Source organism: Rhamphochromis longiceps, linkage group LG10 (genome assembly GCF_057381845.1).
Source record: "Rhamphochromis longiceps isolate RC_006_pf linkage group LG10, R_longiceps_female_GT1.1, whole genome shotgun sequence".
In the NCBI taxonomy this organism is placed as follows: domain Eukaryota; kingdom Metazoa; phylum Chordata; class Actinopteri; order Cichliformes; family Cichlidae; genus Rhamphochromis; species Rhamphochromis longiceps.
Genome location: NC_140566.1, coordinates 18,438,736 through 18,450,544, shown reverse-complemented (window position 1 = coordinate 18,450,544; position 11,809 = coordinate 18,438,736). Strand labels below are relative to the sequence as shown.

Genomic DNA, 11,809 nt, shown 5'->3' with positions numbered 1-11,809 from the left:
ATATGGCAATATAAGTGAACAATAAAGTACCCGGAGTGATTTGGAAGGCAAAAAATATTTAACTTTACTTAGTACGGAGATGCTTCTTGAGAGTTTGGCTTGTATATGCTTTATGTGAGGTTTCCAGCAGATTTTGTTATCTATTATCACACCCAGAAATTTTGTATCCGAAACTTGCTCTATTTCAACATTGTTTACTAATAATTTTGCTCCTGCATCTTTTTTACAATTTCCGAATAACATAAATGTAGTTTTTTCCAAATTTAATGATAGCTTATTTCTATCAAACCATGTTTTCAGTTTAATCATTTCTTGTGTGACAATTTCCAAAAGCTGCTGTAAGTTCTCTCCAGCACAAAAAATATTTGTATCATCTGCAAATAGAATAAACTGTAGTATATCTGATGTTCTGCATATATCATTGATATAGAGGATAAACAGCTTTGGTCCCAATACTGACCCCTGCGGAACTCCACAAACAATGTCCATACACTCTGATTGATATTCCCCAATTTTCACAAATTGCTGCCTGTCTCTCAAATAACTCTTTACCCATTCTAACACCACTCCTCTAATGCCGTAGTACTCCAGTTTATCAAGTAATATGTCATGATTAATTGTGTCAAAAGCTTTTTTTAGGTCAATAACTATACATTGTCTTTTATCTATATTGTTGGTGATATTTTCGATCAGTTCCATTAATGCCAATGATGTTGATCCATTTGATCTGAAACCATACTGACTATCCTTATTATTTTGTGTTTATCTATAAATTTGTCAAGTCTATTACTAAAGACTTTTTCCAGTATTTTTGAAAATTGAGAAAGTAGAGAGACAGGCCTATAATTTGTGAATTGGTGTCTGTCACCATTTTTAAACATTGGTGTTACTTTAGCTGTTTTCATTTGTTTTGGGAATGTACCAGTTTGTAAGGACAAATTGCAAATGTGTGTTAAGGGTTTGGAAATGCCCTCTATCACTCTCTTAACGATTTCCATATCAATGTCGTCAGAGTCTGTAGAGTTTTTTGTTTGTGATTTCCCAACAATATCAATGATTTCCATTTCTTCCACCACCGTTAAGAACATTGAATGAGGATTGCGGTCAATGAGTCTAGTTTCTTTCTCTACAGAATCTGTTATATCAGGAATTGTTTCAGCCAAGTCTGGCCCAACACTTACAAAGAATTTATTGAACTCATTTACTACATCTCTCATATTAGTAATATTTCTATCATTATTTGCGAAATACGAAGGATAGTCTGCCTGCCCCGAGCCCTTTTTGATGATGGTATTTAATGTTTTCCAGATCCCTTTAATATTATTTTTATTCATAATCAGTAATTTTTCATAGTATTCCTTTTTACATGACCTTAAAATACTCGTTAATTTATTTTTATATTTCTTATATTTATTTTCAGCTTCTGTGCTTCTGTTCATTATAAATTCTCTGTATAAGGTATTTTTCTTCTTACATGCATTTTGCAATCCTTTTGTAATCCATGGGCACTCTGCATATTTTTGTTTTTTACTATATTTCTTTACCGGGCAATGACTATTATATAACAGTTTAAATTTTCCTATAAAAATCTCATAAGCTTTATCAATATTTTTTTCCTTATACAGCATCTCCCATTCTTGCTTGAGTAAATCACTTTTGAATGCGTTTATTGACTCTTCTGTTCTCACTCGTTTGTATTTTATTGTGTTTTGCTGTTTAACCTTCCTGTAATTGCTGTTATACACTATAAAAACAGGTAGATGATCACTGATGTCATTAATTAGGAGACCACTTATGGTTCTATTTTCTATTTCATTAGTAAATATATTGTCTATTAGGGTTGCCGACTGTGCTGTAATCCTGCTAGGCTTAGTGATCACTGGAAAAAGTCCCAAGCTATACATTGTATTAATAAATTCCTCTGTCGCTCTCTGCTTGTTTGGATTTAGTAGATCTATGTTAAAATCCCCACAAATGAACATGACTTTTTGATTTGTCCTAATGAATGTTTTATCTACCCACTCCTTAAAAATTTCAATATTAGAACCTGGTGTTCTATATATACAGCTTACAATGACATTTTTCTCTTTTCCCATACTAATTTCTATTGTTACACACTCTAATATATTATCTACCGCCACCGTCATTTTTTCTACCATCTTGTATTTTAAATTTTTATCCACAAACAAGGCCACACCACCGCCATTCTTATTCTTTCTATTTGTAAGATTTAATCCATCTATTACAAAGTCCTCTCCTTTCTGTTTATTAATCCATGTTTCAGATACTGCAATCACACTGAATGGATGTGTAAATTTGCTTAAATATTCCCTTATTTTGTGAAAATTTGCATATAAACTTCTACTATTAAAGTGGATTATAGATATTTTGCCGTCGACCTTGACAGTTTTGTTGAATTGTTCTTCAGTATGATAGTAGCAGGTATTTTTGATGTTAAAAAAGTTCAGTTCTGGATCAATGTCCTGCTCTGTGAAGTGTGTTTTGTATTCCGTGTTTACTGGTGAATTTATCTCCTGATTAGCAATCCTTTGTGGTAGCAATGTATAATTCCCAGATAATGAATTAATTGATTGTTTCATCCTTGAATACGTTACGCTTTAGCTTCCGTTGTTGTCTTCTATTACCTGCTTTGATGACTGTAGATTGTTTGTCCCGCTCCTTGCCTTTGTAGTCAAGTGACCTGTTAATATTTTTCCAGATCCTGGATGCATTTGATGACCAGCACCTTGGCTTCCTCCGGTGTACCGTTGAGCTTTATAAATATTTTACAGTTTGCAGTCCAGGTGTTCTGAATTTTACCCAGTTTCTTTAGGTATCTTGCTTTCTTCGCTATGTCAGCATTGGATTTGGTTAGATGGTCATTCATGTAGACGTTCGATCCTTTTAGTTTCCTCCCCTGCTTCAGCAGTGCATTCTTGTGTTTCCTGTTTACAAATCTTATGATGATAGCTGGTTTATCACTAGCATTTCTCCTGGGCAAGGGGTGGCATGCCTCGATGTTATTACAGTCCAGGTCGATCCCTTTCGACTGCAAGAAACCAGCTACTTGTTGCTCCGCAGAGCTCCCATCCAGATCTCCTTGCTCCTCTTTACTGCCAGAAGTCACAGCCCGAGCATATGACCGGGGTTTTATGTACAGCCCTGTGATGATCACGTCGTTCATTCTGGTATATTGCTCCAGGTCCGCGACCCTGCTCTCCAGATAGACAATCCGTTTCTCCTTCTCTGCATTCTGGTTACGTAGCGACCTTATTTCCTCGACTAAGTCTAGGATATATTTCTGTTGTAGCTTGATAGCCGATGTTTCCTCAGTTAGAAAGTCCAATGACTTTTTGATGTCCTCAATTTCATCGGCGATCGGTGTTCTCTTAGGCCCCATTGAGCTTGTTGTCTTGCTCGCTCCGTTCACCGTCTTGTCACTGTTGATTTACTTGTTGGTGCCTTGCTAGAGGATCCTGGGCCCAGTGGCTGCTGGAGGATCCTGGGCCTGGTGGAGCAGTAGGATCCTGGGCCTAGTGGCTGCTGGAAGAGCCTGGGCCCGGTGGCTGCTGGAAGAGCCTGGGCCCGGTGGCTGCTGGAAGAGCCTGGGCCTGCTTGAGATTAAATCAGTTCATCCCCTGAGAAAGAGAATCCTGGTACTACTGCATTAATATTTTGCAATGCCTGCACTAATATCTTTACTTGGTTATAGAATTTAAAGCCCTGATTTACTAAAAGCGTCAGCGCTGCACAGACCAATCATCTACTCCTTATTCTGGCTGCTAACGTCCTCCTCTGTCACACCAACCCTCTGCATTTCTTAGCACAGCCTTTTAGAGTTTTCACATACTGAGCAAATGCAGAGCTTTATGTTGCTTCAAAATATTACAATGACAAAACTTTTATTTAACTTTACAAGTGTATAGTTTTAATTTCCCTTTGTATTGCTGTTTGACCCCTTTGCAGAGTACAGCTGCAGCCTGCTTAGCATTGACAAAACAGGATACTATTTAGCTTTCTGTCTAGCCATAAAACAAAATAACAAAATACAGAGAAGGTTAAATTCTTAAAAACAATATCCATCATATTCCTGGTTTTTGATCATTTATTGCTCACACGTATTTACAAAAATGGCACAAACATCAGACCTAAAATAATATGGCTAAAATAGTTGCAAAGCTAATTGCTTGTTTGTCCAAAAGCCTCTTGTAGCCTTTGTTTTTCTCAGAAGAGATAATTATACAATAAATAATTTTAAAGTGTTTTTGTGGATATTTTGTTGACTCCATGTGGGGGGTTTTCACATACTACTCTAAAGAGGTATGTGCCACTCTGCCTAGACATCTTGCCCCACATATAAAATTTTTCAGTTCCACCACTGACCTGTGGCAATGGGACTGAAAACACCTGAATTAGAGATTAAGTGATGTAACCCAATACTTTTGTCCACGTAATGTTTCTATATGAAGAATTTATATGTTGCAGAAATGTAGCATTTGTGGTTTATTGGTCTGTAAAACTTAGTAAATCAGAAATACAAATTATAATAATAATAATAAAAAAAAAAGAACAATTGTGGAAATTGGATCAGAGCATATACAGGATTATTTACTCAGGTTTTATGTACTTGTATTTTATTTAATTGTTGGTTTATAGCTCAAGGTACTGAGAAATATATTAAAATTAAAAGTAATTGAAATCATCAACAGCTACAACTGCAAAGCTATATACACAAAAATAAATCAACAATTGCCACCTCATTCAAAAAAAAAAAAAAAAAAAAAAAAAAAAATCCTGAAAACACCTTTAGACAGAGCTACATTTGCAAAACTTCTGGTTTGTACTGGTTTCTAATTAGTAGAGAAGACATGGTTTAAACCCTACTCTACTATTACTTCACTTTTCAGCTAATGAACTGACATATTTCATATTTGAATCTGTGTCAAAGATGGGGAAAGGCTCTGTTGTAGTCTTGCTCTACCTTGCAGCTGTATACTTGACTAAAGCTGGAGGGAGATTGAAAGGAGGTGGTAGATCCATCCTAGGAAGAGACAGAGCACAAATATTGACTTGTGGCTTTGTTAGACAGTTACTTGAATCTATAAAGCATGTACAGGTATTGTATGCACATCTATTGGCTATTTTGACAGATATCACTATTTTTTGTCTTTCACAGAAAAACCAATGTAAGCAGGCATAGGACATTTAAATGAACAGATAGTAAGACTTTTACCCGTTTTGACTTGAGGCTTTGATTTTATAGTTTAAATGTCATTTATTATGACACAAAGAGGCAAGGAGCAGCAACGAACTGAAGACGCTCACCTGTCTTCAAACTTGTGGTTGCACTGTGACCACAAACTCTTTGCGCACACGTTTGCTTCCTGTGTTGACAGTCAGTGTATAAATCCCTGCATTAGCATCAGTCACCCACCAGAGCTCCAGAGATTCAGTCTCTGACAACACTTCATCATTCTGGGGCAAAGCATGATTATGTAGCACATAAAAACCTTTTATTTTGAAAAGAAGTCAGAGTTAAATTCAGTTTCAAATTCCAAGTTTCCTTTACCTTGGTCCATCTGTACTGTGTGTTTGGAAATGATGTGCAGCGAATTGTCACATTTTCTCCATTTTGGACTTCAACAGTGCCATTCACATCACACGTTATTTTAATGTCATCTATTGAGGAAAACATGAGATTAATTAGATTTGTTGATCACACAAAAAACGTAAAAAAAAAAGAATTTAAAAAAAATCAACTGAGTGATGTGAAAAGCACATTTTTGTAATATGTCTTCTGCCAGTGTTGTGATCACAACATCCCTTCCGCTGAACAGAAGAGTGTGTTGTGTCGTGTGTTATGAGACAATATGAAAAAGAAAACTGTCTTTTAGCAGAGCTCCTAGATGTGTTCTTTTCGTTCTTACTTGGATTTGCTGAGTAAATAACTGCTGAGATTGGCAGAGACTGAGTGCTCTGATGAAACCACAAGTAATGTGAAATATATGCAATACAGCATTAGATAGAAAGATGTTGTGTATTTCTATTTAAATATTAAATCCAGGGTGGTCTACAAAGTCTGGTTTAGGTACTTAGATATGGCTTTGTGTGTACTAGGTTCTCTTACCTTTGATTATTAGCTGTGTTTTAACCTTTTTGGATCCATCAGGAAAGGTGGCCATGTCACAAACATAGATGCCTTCATCCGATTTCTTCACATCAGAAAGTTTTAGATGGGAACCCAGTACATCTGTACCGTTTTTCTCAATCTGGATGGTAATATTTTGCCAGAATAGATGGAATCCATAAAATTGGCTGTGCAAACCCAGCTTTGTAGTTTTATTTGTTTCCTTACTCCATTCAATGCTGACAATCTTGTTATCAGTAGCACTTTTTAAAGTGCAGGGTAAGGAAACATTCTGGCCCACTACAGCTTCCATCTTTTCATAATGGAACAACTCAACACCCTGGATCCCTGTCAGACACATCAGATAGAGTTAGAAGTCAATATTGGTATCGAATACCCATCTTTGCTGATTCATCATAACACACAGGCACGCACAAAAGGATATATACAGAATATAAAGAATTACCTTGACTGATAGAATTAGATTTACTGATCACACAAAAAACGTAAAAAAAAATAATAATTAAAAAGAAAAAGTCAACCAACTGAGTGATGTGAAAAGCACATTTTGTAATATGTCTTCTGCCAGTGTTGTGATAACAACATCCCTTCCGCTGAACAGAAGAGTGTGTTGTGTCGTGTGTTATGAGACAAGTAATATGCAAAAGAAAACTGTCTTTTAGCAGAGCTACTAGATTTGTTGTTTTCATTCTTACTTGGATTTGCTGAGTAAATAACTGCTGAGATTGGCAGAGACTGAGTGCTCTGATCAAACCACAATACAGCATTAGATAGAAAGATGTTGTGCATTTCTATTTAAATATTAAATCCAGGGTGGTCTACAAAGTCTGGTTTAGGTACTTAGATATGGCTTTGTGTGTACTAGGTTCTCTTACCTTTGATTATTAGCTGTGTTTTAACCTTTTTGGATCCATCAGGAAAGGTGGCCATGTCACAAACATAGATGCCTTCATCCGATTTCTTCACATCAGAAAGTATTAGATGGGAACCCAGGACATCTGTACCGTTCTTCTCAATCTGGATGGTAATATTTTGCCAGAATACATGGATTCCATAAAACTGGCTGTACAAACCCAGCTTTGTATTTTTATTTGTTTCCTTACTCCATTCAATGCTGACAATCTTGTTATCAGTAGCACTTTTTAAAGTGCAGGGTAAGGAAACATTCTGACCCACTACAGCTTCCATCTTTTCATAATGGAACAACTCAACATCCTGGATCCCTGTCAGACGCATCAGATAGTGTTAGAAGTCAATATTGGTATCGAATACCCATCTTTGCTGATTCATCATAGCACGCACAAAAGGATATATACAGAATATAAAGAATTACCTTGACTGATAGGAGCAAGGAGCAGAAGAGTGAGAACCATTCTCAATACATTTCCAGTCATTTTCAAGGTCCCGATACTCATTACGGCCAATCAGGCTGAATGTATTGTGCCTAACTGAGGAAAGACAGAAACGATACACTGCCTGTTAACTGAGGTTTGAAAACCGGGCAGCACTAGCAGGATGGCTTGTCGTTACACGAAGCCACACAGAGACTCATGTGTGTATTTCTGAAGCTTTGTGATTAAAAAAAAAAAAAAGTTAGTTGTGACAAAAAGACAACAAATTCAGAAAGCTGTTGATGTTTGATTTCAATTAAAACCACCTGTCTAACGTACATTCCTGCTTCCTCTCTTTTTGATCCTCTAGTACAGGGGTGTCAAACTCAAATACACAGTGGGCCAAAATTCAAAACTGGAACAAAGTCGCGGGCTAACATTAATATTTATTGAAAATAAATAAATAAATCTTCCCCCAGATATAAGAATGAATCTTTTCTTATAGACTCAAGCAAGTTTTGCTGAAAAACTGAATATGGAACAAGCAAAGCTTAATACTAAACTATATATATATATATATATGCGCTGTATAATACCAGTAGGCCAGCTCTAATAGTAATTTGGTATGGCTTCGCGGGCCAAATATAATTAGGCTGCGGGCCAAATTTGGCCCGCGGACCAGAGTTAGACACCTATGCTCTAGTAATATTACTGACTTTCTCTTTCCACTGTCATGTTTAGTATGGCCAGTTGAGGGGTTTGTCACTTGAGTGTAAAAATACAGCTATGATAAACATTATTTGTATACATCAGTGTATGCTTTTCAAAATAAATATATATAAATATGCTAAAAACAGAAAGACAAAGAGTTACCCAAAATCAAGGTTTTAAAAAAATAAAATAAATAGTTTTCACAGAATCCACAGATCTCAAGCTCAAGGGAGAGAGTCATCTGGGGACTAATATTGTAAAAGCTCTGTCACCTTTAGCTCTCAGTATTATATGACGCACAGCCAGCAGGCCCTGGCCATATCAGCTCAGGGACATGCTGGGGATGTATTGATGAAAATGTTCCCTGAGGTACGTTGGAGCTCGTTCATGCAGAGCTCCAAAAGTCAAGCTATGGGTAGTTAGCCAACAATGAGACTGTGGAGACTAGTGGCAGACGGGGCCGGCTATACGGTGGGTCAAAAAAGGGGCAATGCCCTCTTAAACAAACGTCCTGCCCCCTTAAGTCAACTTTCTCAACTTTTAGAAGTTGACAAAGAAAATAAATTAATAATAGATTACCCACAAACTGAATATGGACAAGGTTTACTACAGTAGCTGAAAAATCCGCTTGAAAAGGCACAAACGAGATGATAGGTTTCACGTGTCGTTCGTTCTTTACCTCCGTGCACTCTTTGTACGCAGGCTACCACAGCACCCCCAACTAAACATCCTGCTAAACGCAGCTTGCCCCCGCCTTCAAGTTGAACTGAAGTTGATAAAGAGCCCATGTCAAAGTATTGTGGTTAAGTTAAATTTATTAACCTACCTCTGAGATGAAGTGCAGCTGCGAAGAACGTACTTTCTCCTGTTTGACTACGGCAGGCAATGAGGTGCGTTTATTGTCTGTCTGTCAATTTGAGTTTCCATGAAACCGCGATAAACAGGTTGTTTTTTTTATTATTACTATGCCAACCCTTTTTAGTTTTGTAAGTACTGGCTATATTGAGAGGTCTTATTTTATTCTTACTTCATTTTGAAAATTTATTTGAATTAGGCCATCCAATTAAGATATATTTTATGTTGTTGGTTGTAAAGATCTGGATGGATATTTTATTTTAGTCTTCTATTTCTATTCTTTTTATTTTTCAAAACATTATGAATTCTCTCTCTCTCTTTTTTAGAACCTACCCTTTTTAGTTTTGTTAATATTGGCAAAAGTGTGAAGTGTTATTGTTGGTTTTGAATATATTTGTTAAAGGCTATCCAATTGAGGTAAATGTCTTTTTTTTTTTTAGTTGTTAGAATCTGATGAGCAATATTTTATTTTATTTTATTTTTGTTTTTTTGCTTTTCTGTTTTCCCTCTGACGGTTTGCCACCTGAATGTGGTCAGGGGTTTTTCATGCCATAGTGACCATAAAAGCTAGACCATCAGTAGCTTAGCCTTCAGGTGGGACACCCAAGTTGGTCAGGTCTTAGGGTAGAGGCCTGACAAAGTGCAATCCACTTACATGACAAAAACAGTTACCCAGAGTAGGACTGCCATGATATTCGACTAGTCATGATTACGTTGACTATCAAAATCGTCAACAACTAATTTAATAGTTTAAAGCTTTATAACATCCTGAAAGACGCAGGAATAAGTAGTAGGATTTAAGAGTGTAATAACGGACTGAAACAGAAGATAGCAGCAATGAATGTACAAAGATGCCAGCTGCCGTTAAACGCCAAAGAAGAAGAAGAAGAAGAAGAAGCAGTCTCTGGTATAGTAGAAGCTGTGTCCAAATTCAGAGTCTGCATCCTGGAGGCCGGATTTGAAGGCTGATTACGTTACAGCGAAGCGACGAAGGCTGTCCAGATTCAAAGGCTCTTCAATATGTGGCCGACAAATGTGTCCTCTTTTTCCCCAGATTTTAAGCATGGGTCTGGTGTATCCTTCGTGGCCCAACCTATCCCAGAATTCATATTGCGGCCCAGCCATTTCCAGTTTCCAGCAATGGCGACAGCTACTTAGTTTTAATATTACCCTTTCTGGGTCACAAAATAAACTTTTAAGATACTTTTAAGAATGTAGCTGTGTAAACTTCAAATATCTGCTCGATTTATCAAGATATCACATATTTGCAAAAGTGCTCCGATGTTTTCGGAGACGTCTGTTACCCACTAGCTTGATAGCTAGCTGGGGGTTCAAGGCTCACTAGAGCCGGCGAACTCAGGTTAAACATGATAACTTCAAAATGTTATTGTTTTTTTTTTCATTCAGTGTTTTATTTGTTCTTGAATTAAACGGTTTGGCTGAGATTAAAGTTATAGTTTTCAATCAGCTGAATAAACATCAAACAGAAAACCGATTAAACAGAAGTGTGAGATGGTTGAGAATTTACTCCAGTGTCCTGTTATAAAAAGAACACACCAGCACAGCTCAGGTTTGCAAAATTACATCTGAACAATCATCTCTAGGAAAAATAACCTGTGGACAGGTTAGATCAATGTGGAGATGTTTGGCCATAATGGTACCACATATGAAAGAGAAGCAAAACGTGTATATCGACACAAACACCTGATAACAACTGTTAAGCACGGTGGTTAAGGACTGATGATTTATGCTCGTTTTGCAGCCACAGGACTTGGTAAACTCCTCTGTACATTCTACAGTCAAATGTGGGGCCACCTCTCCGACAGCTTTGCTGAAATTGGCTCATGCCAAGACAATGGTTCAAAGCACAGCAGCAAATCCACAACAAAATAACTGGAAAAAAAAAGAATCAAGATGTTGCACATTTCAAGTCTGGACCTCAATCCAATGAAAATGCTGTTAAACCTTAAGAAAGCTGTCCATAAACAAATGCATGCAAACCTTGTAAAGAACAGAAGAAGTGAGTCTTGGATACCTGAAAAATGTCTGGCACTCACATAATCACTGTGATTAGTGAATATGAATTACTGTCACTATTATTCCCAATTCTCTCATCATTTACAGTTAAATGAAAATAAAGAATAATCACTTATTTTTTCTTCCAGAAAGAAATTAACGCACAGTAACCTGCATTCCTACTAAAATTTAGGAATGTAGTGGAGACTGGCTGCAAGCCAGTTAGAGCCCTAAGAAAGCTGTTTATTTACTTACTTTACTTTAAGCTTATTATGCTCCAACTATGAATAAACCTTGCCCGCTATCTTTTGAACTCGTAATCTCACTATAAATTTTTGGACTACAGTGTATGGCATACAAAATTATATCACGTTATTTAATAAAGAACGTCCTAGAAATGCCTTTTCCCTTAGGTTTCTAAAGTATTGCAGCATGATTTGACAGAAAGGGTGCACACGATCCAGTTTTCAGTGTTAAAAAGAGATGCGACTCATTAAAACATTGGTTCTCCAAACTGTGGAGCAGCCACCTAATCCAGTAGGGAACAGAAACCCACCATAGGGATTTGGTCAGCCAGAGGAAAAATACATTGTGGAAAAAACTCAGTTGCCAAACCAAAACGACAATAAAAACATAAATTCCTATAAAATGATTGCCATTTGTTAGTACTAGTTGTGAGTTATACAGAGATATTACATTTTACTTCAACTTTCTAAATATTAAAATTTAATCACTATTGTCATATTCA

At 36.7% G+C, this 11,809-nt stretch overlaps 1 protein-coding gene and 1 long non-coding RNA gene across 2 annotated transcripts; both read right to left on the bottom strand.

Annotated features, from left to right (window-relative positions):
• Nucleotides 1-2,023: 2,023 nt before the first annotated feature.
• LOC146660697 (uncharacterized) lies at nucleotides 2,024-5,678 on the bottom strand. Its single transcript, XM_085420683.1, has 3 exons — nucleotides 5,570-5,678; nucleotides 5,326-5,475; nucleotides 2,024-5,041 (listed from the first exon to the last, which is right to left on the bottom strand). The coding sequence occupies exon 3, from the start codon at nucleotides 3,398-3,400 to the stop codon at nucleotides 2,705-2,707; it is 696 nt and encodes a 231-aa protein (XP_085276809.1). The 5' UTR covers nucleotides 3,401-5,041; nucleotides 5,326-5,475; nucleotides 5,570-5,678; the 3' UTR covers nucleotides 2,024-2,704.
• A 1,324-nt stretch (nucleotides 5,679-7,002) lies between these two features.
• Nucleotides 7,003-9,086, bottom strand: LOC146660696 (uncharacterized). Its single transcript, XR_014913552.1, has 3 exons — nucleotides 9,017-9,086; nucleotides 7,482-7,596; nucleotides 7,003-7,371 (listed from the first exon to the last, which is right to left on the bottom strand). It is a non-coding gene; the product is annotated as an uncharacterized LOC146660696 (long non-coding RNA).
• Nucleotides 9,087-11,809: the final 2,723 nt, after the last annotated feature.

Coding starts and splice junctions, on each gene's coding strand:
- LOC146660697 (XM_085420683.1), bottom strand. CDS start 3,400: ATGGGGCCTAAGAGAACACCGATCGCCGATGAAATTGAGGACATCAAA.